General features: G+C 41.1%; 1 protein-coding gene across 2 annotated transcripts; it reads left to right on the top strand.

The window, feature by feature from the left end:
- Positions 1-251: 251 nt before the first annotated feature.
- On the top strand, positions 252-12112 carry LOC115083951 (gastrula zinc finger protein XlCGF52.1-like). 2 transcript variants are annotated; one of them, XM_029588111.1, is made up of 3 exons: positions 252-621; positions 8510-8605; positions 10702-12112. In XM_029588111.1, the coding sequence occupies exons 2-3, from the start codon at positions 8587-8589 to the stop codon at positions 11889-11891; spliced, it is 1209 nt and encodes a 402-aa protein (XP_029443971.1). In that variant the 5' UTR covers positions 252-621; positions 8510-8586; the 3' UTR covers positions 11892-12112. The 2 variants fall into 2 exon arrangements, with proteins under 2 accessions (XP_029443971.1, XP_029443973.1); XM_029588113.1 differs by having other exon boundaries at positions 10705-12112.
- Positions 12113-12517: the final 405 nt, after the last annotated feature.

The raw sequence follows: 12517 nt of genomic DNA on the forward strand, positions 1-12517 counted from the left end.
TTTTTTCAGTGAATTCCCCCCCCAAGTTTAAGATGTGCTTTCAGCCTGTTCTGAATTACAGCGTTCAGGTTTCAACTCGGCCCTAAAATGACCGTGTATTACTTTCTATACTAATAAAGTTATTCGAGTCTGTATGACATCAACAGAGGTCCTATTATGAGGAAGCTGTTTGCTCTGCCTGCTCGATTTTCTATTTGCTCAACACACTGTAAAAACTTTTTTTTGTTTTTTAATTTTGTATATGTAGTGCCCCGCTGAACTTCCTGAACTCCAGAAGCTCATTACACGTGCAAGCTGTCTCACCGTAAGGAAAAATAAAGAAGGAAAACAGCAGCAGCAGGCATTCTCTTTGCTGCTATTGCCTGCTGCTGGGGACCTTTTTCCACACGCCTTGGTTTCAAGAGCGGCATAAGTTTACTTTCTTTAGGGATTTATGGGTTTTTTTCTCTCTTACTAGACTTCTGTATCTGACTCTGCTCCCATTGTTATTGTTCCTGAAAACCCGCTCCTCCGGCAAACAGCTCCTCCCAACTCAGCAGCGCTGCCACCGCAGTCTCTCTCCTACTCCTCCCCATCTCCCCCCCCCCCCCCCCACATGAAGGCTAAGAAGGACAGCAGCAGGTAAAGAAACACAATTAAATGCAATAGCGCCACTGGCTCCTATAATATATCCAGACTATTTCAGAGATCATGCAGTTATCCACCCTTGTTAATTATTCATTTTTCCAAACCCAAGCTGAAGGCAAGTTACAAATTAGGATTGTCAACTTTTCCATGGAGCAGGACCGGACACTTGGGGGGGCGGGGAGCGGCCGGCTGCAGCCCCCCCCCCCCCCCCTCCTTTTTTCTTTTTTTTTTCTCTTTGAAATCGCGCGTTGATTTTTTTTTCCTAGGCAGATTCTGCCTGCCTGTCTTTGGGGCACGGTTCAACTCTCCTCTTCCTCTGTGACTCCCAGGAGGACAGCGCGAAGAAGCGACAAGTGCGGCACAGCTATGGGAGAGTCAGAGGAGGAGGAGGCGAGTCAGACAGAGCCCCGAAAACAGGCAGGTGATTGGAGTACTACCAGGCTGTCACCCTTGACTGGCTCCTGGGCTTGCCTGACCGGGTTTTACTACACAACAGGCTGAAAACTGGGCTGTCCGTTTGAAAACCGGGCAATTGGTTACCCTAGTGCCTACCCAAGAGGGCTTACAATCGAAATTGTTACCTGAGGCAATGGAAAGTGAAGTGACTCACCCAAGGTCACAATCCTGCTACTTCTCCACTCTTTAGTTGATTTTTGGGGTGAAGCCTTGACAGTTGGTACTATGTTCAAGGTTTTTAAATTTGTGCTAGTTAAATCATTTCTGTATTCTATGTTTGTCTAAATGAATCAGAAAAGGTCCCATTGACTTTACATCTCTGCATTTCCATAGGCTCTTAATAGGAAAATTGACTTGTGAAAGACAGGGGCTTGATATAGCTAAGTGGCACTGTTTGAAGATTCAGCCGCATTCAGCAGCCACTACTTAGCCGGATAACTATTTATCTGGCTACATAGATATCTGTCTAAGTGGTGGGCAGGACAGGGGCATTACAGGGCATGGATACTTATCCAGCTAACATAGCTGAATAAGTAATAATTTTCAGACTTATTTGGCTGTTAACGAGATAAGTTAGACCTGCTAGTGAACAGGTCTAAAGTTAGCTGAAAAAAACATATCCAACTAACTCAAAGTTATCTGAGTATATTCAGCGGGTCAGCTATGCCATGAGACCAGGGCAGGTGCAAGGGGATTAGGCGCCTTAGGCGAGCCTTCTCCCTTGCGTGCCACCCCTGGTCTCGGCTCCGACTCAGACTCCTTCCTCTTTCTCGATCACACCCACTGACTGTGTGGTTTTCTGGTTGCGAGAAGGTTGGGCACTGCTCACGGCCTGCCAAATCTCCACTCCTCTTTGCCACCGCTTGCGGCCCCATATGGTTCGCACCCAGTGGCGCACCAAGGGTCTCTGGCGCCTGGGGGCCAATGCATTTGTGTGCCTCTCCAGCATCCCCCCTTAATCCTTCTTGTACTAATGCTTAAGGTCACAGAAAATCAGTGGCATCTCTGGACAGAAGAATCTTTTTTTTTTGGGGCGGGGGGGGAGCCAAAATGACATTTCTTCATCACACTCACCTCTATAGTATGGATCCTGCTTTATAATTGGTTTTAAAAAAAAAAAGTGTTAATAAAAAAGTCCAAAGGGTCGTCTTCGTAATTTTAAAAAGCTGACCAGTTTCACACTTCTAGTAAAACTACTATAAAATTATTTGATAGCCTCATTCAACTAATTCTGTATGGCTATAAGAGTGAAGTCTGGATTATATAGGAAGGGACAGAATGTCAATACAAATCCTGCACATCCAGTTCTCTAACTCTGTGCATCCACTGAAATTCCCCCAAACAATGGAGCTTGGATGTTTCCCTTACAGCTCATCATCGTAAAAGATATTTTCAAATTCTGGTGTCACCTCACAGTAACAGCAGCACAAACACCTTCCACTGCCAGGCACATTGTGAACTAACACAAACCCCATGAAAAAAGACACTCAAAATCTATACTGCAGTCCCATCATAACATAACAGTAATAACACCAAGGACTCAAACAACAATAACCCTACCTGTGCGCGTATCTTTTAAAATCTGCGGTCGGCGCGTGCAAGGCTGCGCAAAATCGGTAGCCTGCACACGTCGAGCCGCACAGCCTGCCTCCGAGGTGTGTCTCTCTCTCTCTCTCTCTCTCAGATTTCCACATTGAATATTCTTGAGGTATATTTGTGTACTATGGAGGAAGTGCATGCAAATTCAATGTGATTACCTGAAAACTAGACCCATATGTGGCTCTTGAGGACCGGGGTTAGCCACTCCTGCCTTTATAGTATTAGACCTTTTATGACATGTGTTTATTGTGGGCAGGCTCTCATAACTAAACTGAATTACAATTACAGTATAATAAATCTCTCACACCAAAACAGCATTAACTGCCAGCGCTCAAACAGTCACAACCCTACCTATGAAAAGGAAACACTGCAAATACCAGTACACCTCCTACTGGGAAAAGAGAGCAAGCCAGACTGCAACAAATCCCTACAAAGACACTATACACCAGCAGAATAGTGCATGTTGGTCACACATGCAGAACGGGCAGACCCTTATTAAATACAGTATAAAGAGACTATAAAGTAGAAATATGCAGATAAAAACTAAACAAGCCAGTCTCTGTATACAGTGAAATAATGGAAAAACAGAAACTTCGTGCCTCAAAACAAACAAAAAACACATCATAAAAAGTCTAATACTATAAGGCAGGGGTGGCCAACACCGGTCCTCGAGCCACAAATGGGTCTAGTTTTCAGGTAATCACATTGAATTTGCATGCACTTCCTCCATAGTATGCAAATATACCTCAAGAATATTCAATCATAATAGTAAAAGCATATTAATAAAAAGAATAAATATTTCTAAACAGCTGATGAATAGAATAGCCAATAAGAAACTTACAAATTTTTATATCAAAGCTCCCAAATGCCTATAAAATATTTCAAAACAGCAGACATATCAAATGAAAGTTAAAACTAATAAGGGTTAAAAAAAAATCCTTTGCTCTCCGTAAGCTGGGAATTTTTAATTCCAGTCACCCTGAGAATGGTGTGGATTAATTGAGGGTAGAGAGTGTACACAGACTTTCTCTACTGAAGCGCACAGACTCTCTCACACATTTTCACTGATTCGTATGCGTGCTCCCTCACACATTTTCACTGATTCGTATGCGTGCTCCCTCACACATTTTCACTGATTCGTATGCGTGCTCACTCACATATTTTCACTGACATAACTTTATAAAAAAAAAAAAAAAGTTTTTACTTGCATTGTTGTTGGGGGATCCAGTCAGTCCTCCAAGAGCACACGATCTGGGTGGACTGCCCCTAAATGCTCTGGGAGGATTGGGAAGTGTTTTTAGGCATGGGAAGGGACAGGCTCCAATAGTGTGCTTTTTCTTTTTTTCTTGCTGCAACCCAAGGATGAGGGGCCAGTGGCAGAGAAGCACAGTAGAGGAGACCTTGAAGCAGCAGCAGGAAGTCTATTAACTGCCTCCTACCAGGAGAGACGGAGCAAATTTTAGGGGAGGCAGCAAGAGTGTTTTCCCCCACCACGACTGAAGATGATGGAGGGACAGGGAGTGACAAGTAAAGAACCATATTCATGAGTAATTTAACCCGTTTATTTTATTTTAACTTCTTTGTTTAGATTTTTAATTAAAGTCCTGAAACTCCATCAGAAGAAGAAAGGAATAGCGATACACTTACACAATCATATGTGCTCAATCTTAAGCATACATACATACACTTCTCTTACTCTAGAGGTACAAGCTGACTGGGGAGGGGGGAGGTGGCAGGAGCTGCGCCTCATTCATTCCCCACAGCTGACTAGACTCCAATTTCTTCGAGTTGTGAAACCAACGCCGCTTTGCCTCTTGCTCCTCTTTTTGGTGTGCGGGTGGATGCTGCTTCCTCCTGCTCCTTACAGTGCAGCAACGTTGACATCTCCTTCTTAATTTCTCTCTTGAGCCTGCACAGATTGGAAGAAAGAGACATCATGGCTGTGCTTCTCCCAAGCCTGTGGTGCTATAGGAACCTGCCTAGTCCACTTAGTGCTTCCACTGGTCCTGGAGACACAGGAGAGAAGAGGAAAGAAAAAGAACTGAGTGGAGGAGTGAACAGAGTGAAGTAGACAGGTGGGGAGAACAGAAGAGGAGTGGGAGAAAGGAAGAATAAAGGGAGTGCCACGAAAGGAAAGGTGGTGAAGAGCAAAGAGAAAAACAGAAGAAAGGTGAAAATTAAACATACAGTTAATTTCCTTTCCTTTAGTCCTGCCAGACCAGTCCAGATAAGTGGGTTATGCCCTCCTGCCAGCTGATGAAAAAGAGAAAAAAAAAAGCTCTAAGCTGATGTCGCGTCCCCTATAAAATTCTTGTGCTGCCTTCAGCTCTTCAGTATCCTATGTGAAAGGTAAGACAACCAAAGGCAATTTTTTGTTTTTGTTTTCCAAATTTACCACCACAACCAACATCTAATATAGCCAAAAACTTTCACTCTATGGTTATAAACCCAGAAATAAGAATTCCTACAATTAAGCTCACAATTAGGCCAACTGCTTTCAGCATGGGCAGCTATGTACTTGCTGTTAGATTTCCGAACTTTGGAGACTGAGAGCCCTTGATCGCAGCGGCTCCCTTGGGTGAGTTCTGGAATGGTGTGGCAGGATTAAAGGAAAGGAAGTTAACAGGTAAGTTTAAATTTCACCTTCCTTATTGTCCATGTCCGACCAGCCCAGACGAGTGGGATGTACCAGAGCTCCACCCAGTTCAGTCGGGAGGAAGCCCTGTTAGCTCTCAGAACATCCAAGGCATAACCTCTCCCCACCTGCACACCGAAGTACTTAGAGCAGAGATACAATGGAATTTTTTTAAGGAACATCTGGCTCTCCTAGGTTTGCTCCCTATGGCATCTTTCCTTCTGATCTTCTAAGTTTTTAATGTTCACTTTCTGGAAGTTCATGTGTTTGTGTTGCTGTTACCTACTCTTCTCTCCTTCAGATTTTGAATCATGATTGCCCTTGCAGTTTCTCAGTTAATTCCTCCCCATTGCTGGAAGTCAGCTTCAAAACAACTTACCCCAAAATTAGATTCTCCACTTTGCACTAAAATGTCAGTCCAAGAACTTACTGTAATGTTTTATCAGCAGATCACAGGGCAGTTGAAGTTTCTTGTAACCAGAGGCATTGCTAGGTGCTTAAAAGACCGGCATGGGACTTGGGTCCATATGGTTTCCTTCTGAGATTTTGATAATTAAACTGAATAATCATAATTAATCTCTTTTCCCTCACCGCATCCTGAGAAAAATCCTGTAAACACAGAGGACACTAGCATTAAGTGAGGTCCTTCTGGCCTTATGGGGACAATTTAAGAAATTGGCACTAACCATATTGTTAGAGTTACATAGTCAGTGATGAGCTTCCAGTTTCTTTTCAACTGAATGTTTATTAATTTTTCAGAAAAGAATTTTAATCAGACTTACATGACACAGTCTTAGAAACCTCCCAGTAACAAGCAAAACCTACTACCCCCAAAATTAACTCTCCCCTCCCCCATTTTGTTTTCCCCACCCATCTGTTAAAAGGTCCCCAAACTTTGCCAAATTCTTTCAAAGTGTCTATCTGCACAGCTGTCAGCTTCTCCATAAGATAAACGGTCCACATAACATTTGAACAAATCAATATCGCTAGGTGCTGCCTCCTTTTTTCCAAGCAGCTGCTTTGCTTCTAACATAAAAACATAAGACTTGCCATGCTGGGTCAGACCAAGGTTCCATCAAGCTCAGTATCCTGTTTCCAACAGTGGCCAAGCCAAATCACAGGTACCTGGCAAGATTCCAAACTGCTTATTCCAAAAATAAGCAGTGGATTTCTGCAACTCTCCCTTAATAATTGTTGATGGATTTTTCCTCCAGGAACTTGCCCAAACCTTTTTTAAACACAGCTATACTAATAGCTTTCACCACATCCTCTGGCAACAAATTCCAGAGCTTAATTATGTGTTGAGTAAAAAAAATATTTTCTCTTATTAGTTTTAATTGTACTACCCAGTAACTTCATTGTATGTCCCCTGGTCTTTGTACTTTATGAAAGAGTAAACAACTGATTAACGCTCACTCATTCCATTCCACTCATTATATTATAGACCTCTATCATATTTTCCCTCAGCCATCTCTTCTCCAAGCTGAAGAGTCCTAAGCTCTTCATCTTTCTTCATAGGGGAATTTTTCCATCCCCTTTATCGTCTTGGTCACCCTTCTCTGTACCTTTTCTAATTCTGCTATATCTTTTCTTGAGATGTGGTGACCAGATCTGCACACAATACTTAAGATGAGGTTGCACCATGGAGTGATACAGAGGCATTATGATATCCTCTGTTTTATTCTCCAGTCCTTTTCTAATAATCCCTAGCATTCTATTTGCTTCCTTGGCTGCTTGTTGCACACTGAGCAGAAGATTTCAACGTAGTTTCCTGAGCAATGACTCCTAATGTGGAACCTTGCATTATGTAGCTATAATTTGGGTTACTCTTCTGTAAGTGCATCACTTTGCACTTGTCTACATTAAATTTCATTTACCATTTGCATACCCAGTCTCTCAGTTTTGCAATGTCCTCTTGCAATTTCTTACAGTCCTCTTGTAATTTGACAACTTTGAATACTTATGTGTCTTCAGCAAATTTGATCACCTCAGTTGTTCCCGTTTCCAGCTCATTTATAAATATATTAAAAAGCATCAGTACCAGAACAGATCCCTGGGGCATGCCGCTATTCACCTTTTTCTATTGAACCAATTGGCAGTCCATAATACGACCCTGCCACCTATTCCATGACTTTAATTTCTAAGAAGTCTTTCTGGAAATCCAGATATCAACTGTCTCTTCTTTATCCACATGTTTATTTATGCCCTCAAAGAAATGTAGAAAATTTGTGAGGCAAGACTTCGCTTGGCTAAATTCTTGTTGGCTTTCTCTATTTAAATTATGCTTATCTATATGTTCAGCAATTTTGTTCTTTATGCGATTCCAACTTCGCTATATTTCTTGGGAGATCATCTATCTCAGCATTAAAGATAAAAAGCTCTGGCTTCAGATCCACAGGAATTATTAGGAAGGGAATGGTGAATAAAACGGAAAATGTCATAATGCCTCTGTATCGCTCCATGGTGAGACCACATCTTGAATACTGTGTACAATTCTGGTTGCAGCATCTCAAAAAAGATATAATTGCGATGGAGAAAGTACAGGGAAGGGCAACCAAAATGATAAAGGGAATGGAACAGCTCTCCTATGGTTTTATCCACTCAAAACCGGAAATGCTATTACATCCTCAAAAGTTCCCAATCAGGTAGTATATAGAGCAGAACGGCAAAAATAAATGAGCAAAATGAAAAAAATGAAAATGCCTTTATACACGACAATCCAAAGTCGTGTATAAAGGTAAATTGCGAAACATCACACCATGCGTTATGGTGTGTTTCGCATGCGAAAACGCCATAAAGCAATTTGATAAATGACCCCCTTAGTTTGATATAATCTTGGGGGGCTAATGGAAGAACACTTTGGGGTATTGATATATGGTGTTAGACATGTTCTAATTTTTTTCCTCTTTACCTTTTTGTTTTCCATTTAATATGGACTTGTTTTGATTGGTGTCACTGTTTATTCTTCTGTGATTATTTCCTTAGTATTTTTTTGCTGTTACACCTTCTAAGTGCTTGTTTTTATTTTTTTATTCATGTTGGTGTTAAAAAAAATCCCAATAAAGGCATAATTTAAAAAAAAAAATGGCATCACATTACATAGATATGGGGCTAAATTAAATTTCTGTACAAATATTTTGTAAAAGTGTGTAATAAAGTTAGGAGAAACATGATCTAATTCTTTTTTGGTAGGAACAGCCTATGGGGTTGCTCTACTTGCAAAGATTGAACAAAAGTAGAATCCACGCAGCAGGTCTGAAAGAGATAAGATGGAAAGCTCTTGTACAGGTACGTGATGGTGAATAGAAGACTTCTGTAGATGGGGTCATATAGGTCAGTGCACTGACTCTATCTAAAACCCCTTTGGCTCCTTCCTTAAGTGTTCCCCCAACTGCTGTCACAGCCAGCCATCAGGTCAGTCATGACAAGCTGGCCATGGTGTACTTACTATGATTAGAAACAAACTCACAAAACCTAGTTTAAGCATCTCCAACCCGGAAAAGAGCTGCATAATAAAACCACATCCATTGGCCTGCCTTTGGTGGGATGCAATGTTGGCTCTGGTGACTTTATTGCTTGCGGTGGGCAGGTGAAAGGGAAGGCCCCAGAGCTCTAAGTTGTAGGCTTGGCCTTGGCTTTTCTCCTGTTGCTCTGGATAGGAATAAGGGCCCCCTCCCCAATGTTTCTGCACCAGGGAGCCCCCCGCTCAATGCTTCCCCCTGGTTCACAGCTTGGGACTCTCTTGCTCAAGATAAATCCGTGTCTGTATAGACACAACAAAGCTAATTGTGTCTAAGATTTTTGTAGACCCCCTGCAGAATTTGATTTATTGGCACTATGAAAGCAGCACCTTTAAAAAATGTATACACCTTGCAGATATGAACTGATCAAATACTATCATAAAACCAAGTGCATATTGGTGGTTCTCAACATATATATATATATATATTTTACACACTCACACTGAAGAAATCTATTTAATTAGGTCTCTGGGCTCTCTCCCCAACTCGGCTGAAATAAAAATCACATCCATGTTAACTGCATAAGTATTACCTCTTTATTGATGTGCGCACATCAAGAGGAGCTTTGACGTGAACAAGTCTCATCTGAGTCGTAAAAAAATACAGGAACAGCTTTTCTCTTATACCTAAAAAATTAGCATGAATTACACATCTTAGCATCCGCAGGTCATCTTGACCGGTAAATTTCCATTTCTCCTTTTTATTTTCAGCAAGCAAACATAATTACTTTTTGGCATATTATTTTTCTATTTGCATTGCTCAGCATGTCAGGACATCTTTCCTCTGCAACCTTGTTCCTCTTTTCGTCCTCTCCCAGACCATTTCCTGCACAGCTGCAGGAAATCAGACCTCTGGCCCACTTCTGATAACTAACATTGCGCAAGCTGAAAGCATGGCCTGGCTGCTCACGACAATACAAGAAGTGGAAGAGTAAATAAAAGATGAATACAATTGGGAGAAAGTCTGTTATCCATTGACTTCACTAGGCCCCATAGGTCTGATATGCAAAGGCTGGGGGACCATGGGAGTGAGTTACAGGTGTCCCCCAATTTTCATAAATTGTACTTCTTTTTTCAGTCATCTTAGCTTCCAGTGCAGTCAATCGACAAACATAAAGCCCTCCCTTTCTCCTCAAAGTGGGGACAGCTTAGACAGAAACAGTGCAGAACTTCCCACATTTTCCTCTCTGTGTACTTCCTTCCTGCTCAAGGAGGGTGTGATCTCTGGCCTCTCTGCTAATATGGTGTGAGCTCTTGGTGGCCTTTTGCCAGGGCAGGACTATAGATATGAAAATAAGCAGAAAAATCATATCAATTTGCTCAGTAGCCTATCTGAAAGTCAGCTGAACCGTGGGAGTGGGAGTTCAGCTGTGTGTGTTCCCTTCTCTGTCTTTTTAACAGGAGTGAGCAAAGAAAAAGAGGTAATCCAGCCCTTGTTTTATCTTATTCTTGTGGTCTCTGGGACCCTATCTTACTTAGCCTTTTAATTTTGAATGTATACCTCATTGTATTTTAACTGGTTGTACACCGCTTTGGTTAGTCCTCACACCTGAAGGCAGTATTATATAAAAAAACAAATTCAGTAAAAATAAAGAAATCCCTCATTTTAGAAACTAAATTCATTGAATTAATTTAGTCATGTAGTAACTTAAATATGAGCTTTGCTATGGGATGACCACATTACAAAGTTGGTAGAGCTGCCTCCTATCTAGTTTCTCACCTGACACAGGAGGATGTGACTAAAATCCTATGCTTTTTAGCTCCCCGTCACACATTCAGCTCTAAGGGTCTGAATATAGAGCCTGTGAACTGTTCCTGTGCTAACAACAAATGAAATAATGCCTGGCCTTTCTCTTTGATTCAGCAGGTTATGGGCTCAGTCATGAAAATAAGAAGCATCATCAGGAATGTGCTGAATATCAGGAAAGCCAGAAGATGCTCTCAGAGAGAGTCAAAGAAATATTTATCCAGGGAGCAGATAGATTGTCTCCTCCACTCTCTTTTCCTAACTCGAGCACAGTCCCTATAAATAAATGCATTATTTATAGAGATGGAAGAACTTCTATTGGAATTCAGACACATGTTATATCACATCAAACAAACGATGTGGTGGAGAAACAGCAAACATGTCTTGAAAATGATAACTTAAGTCAAAAGTCAGGTCTAAATTCATACCCGATGACTCATATAGAGGAAAAAACATTTTCATGCACAGAGTGTGATAAAAGCTTCGGTTTCCTATCAGAACTGGGAATGCATCAAAGGAACCACAAAGGAGAAAAACTATTTAAATGCACTGAATGTGACAAAAGCTTTACAAGGAAATCGCAGCTTGGAATGCATCAAAGAATCCACACAGGAGAGAAACCCTACACCTGTCCTGGGTGTAATAAACGGTTTAATAATGAATCAAATCTAATAGTACATCAAAGGGTCCACACTGGAGAAAAGCCATTTTCATGTACTGAGTGTGATAAAAGTTTCAATCTAAAATCAAATTTAAGAATTCACCATAAGGTCCACATAGATGAGATACTGTTTATGTGCGCTCAGTGTGATAAAAGCTTCACTTTGAAAGCAAATTTAAAAGCTCACCAAAAGATCCATACAGGCGAGAAGCCATTCATATGCACAGAATGTAATAGTAGCTTTGCTTCAAAACCGCAGCTCGTAGTTCACCACAAGATCCACACTGGAGAGAAACCGTTCACATGTACTGAGTGTGATAAAGGCTTCTGTCGCATGTCAGAGCTCAGAAAGCATGAAAGGATCCACACAGGAGAAAAACCATATAAATGTACTGTGTGTGATAGAAACTTCACTTTGCAATCAAATTTAAGAAAACACCAACGGATCCACACAGGAACGAAGCCATTTGAATGCAGCGAATGTGATAAAAGTTTCACTTGGAAAATACAGCTAGCAGTTCACCAAAGAACCCACACTGGAGAAAAATTAACATGTACCGAGTGTAATAAAAGCTTTGCCTGGAAATCAAATTTAAGAAAGCACCAAAAGATCCACACAGGTCAACTTATTCTGGCTCACAAATGAGGTTCACAACAAATTCATTTGGAGACACTAAGCTGAGAAAGAGGAAAGAGGTCTGAAGGGGTAAGAACAATTAAGCAGAGTAAAATTCTCTTGCTAAATCTTGCTGAGCACCTTCACATAGTAACCTCATTATACAGCTTTTAGAACCAATCTCAGCAAACTGGCCACTACTATTTTATATATAAAAAGCACAAAGACAAATATATGTAAGTGGCACATCACCCCAGATAAAAAGTTGGTAGTGATAGTGCAGAGTCTTCAAGTAAAGATAGTATTTCTAGTATAGTTATAGGCCTTGATCAACTATTCAGAGTAGTTAAATCACAAGCAGATTGTGATAAATTGCAGGAAGACCTTGTGAGACTGGAAAATTGGGCATCAAAATGGCAGATGAAATTTAATGTGGATAAGTGCAAGGTGATGCATATAGGGAAAAATAACCCATGCTATAGTTACACAATGTTAGGTTCCATATTAAGTGCTGCAACCCAAGAAAGAGATCTAGGCGTCATAGTGGATAACACATTGAAATCGTCAGTTCAGTGTGCTGCGGCAGTCAAAAAAGCAAACAATGTTGGGAATTATTAGAAAGGGAATGGTGAATAAAACAGAAAATGTCATAATGC

The sequence above is a fragment of the Rhinatrema bivittatum genome, chromosome 2, assembly GCF_901001135.1.
Source record: "Rhinatrema bivittatum chromosome 2, aRhiBiv1.1, whole genome shotgun sequence".
Classification (NCBI taxonomy): Eukaryota; Metazoa; Chordata; class Amphibia; order Gymnophiona; family Rhinatrematidae; genus Rhinatrema; species Rhinatrema bivittatum.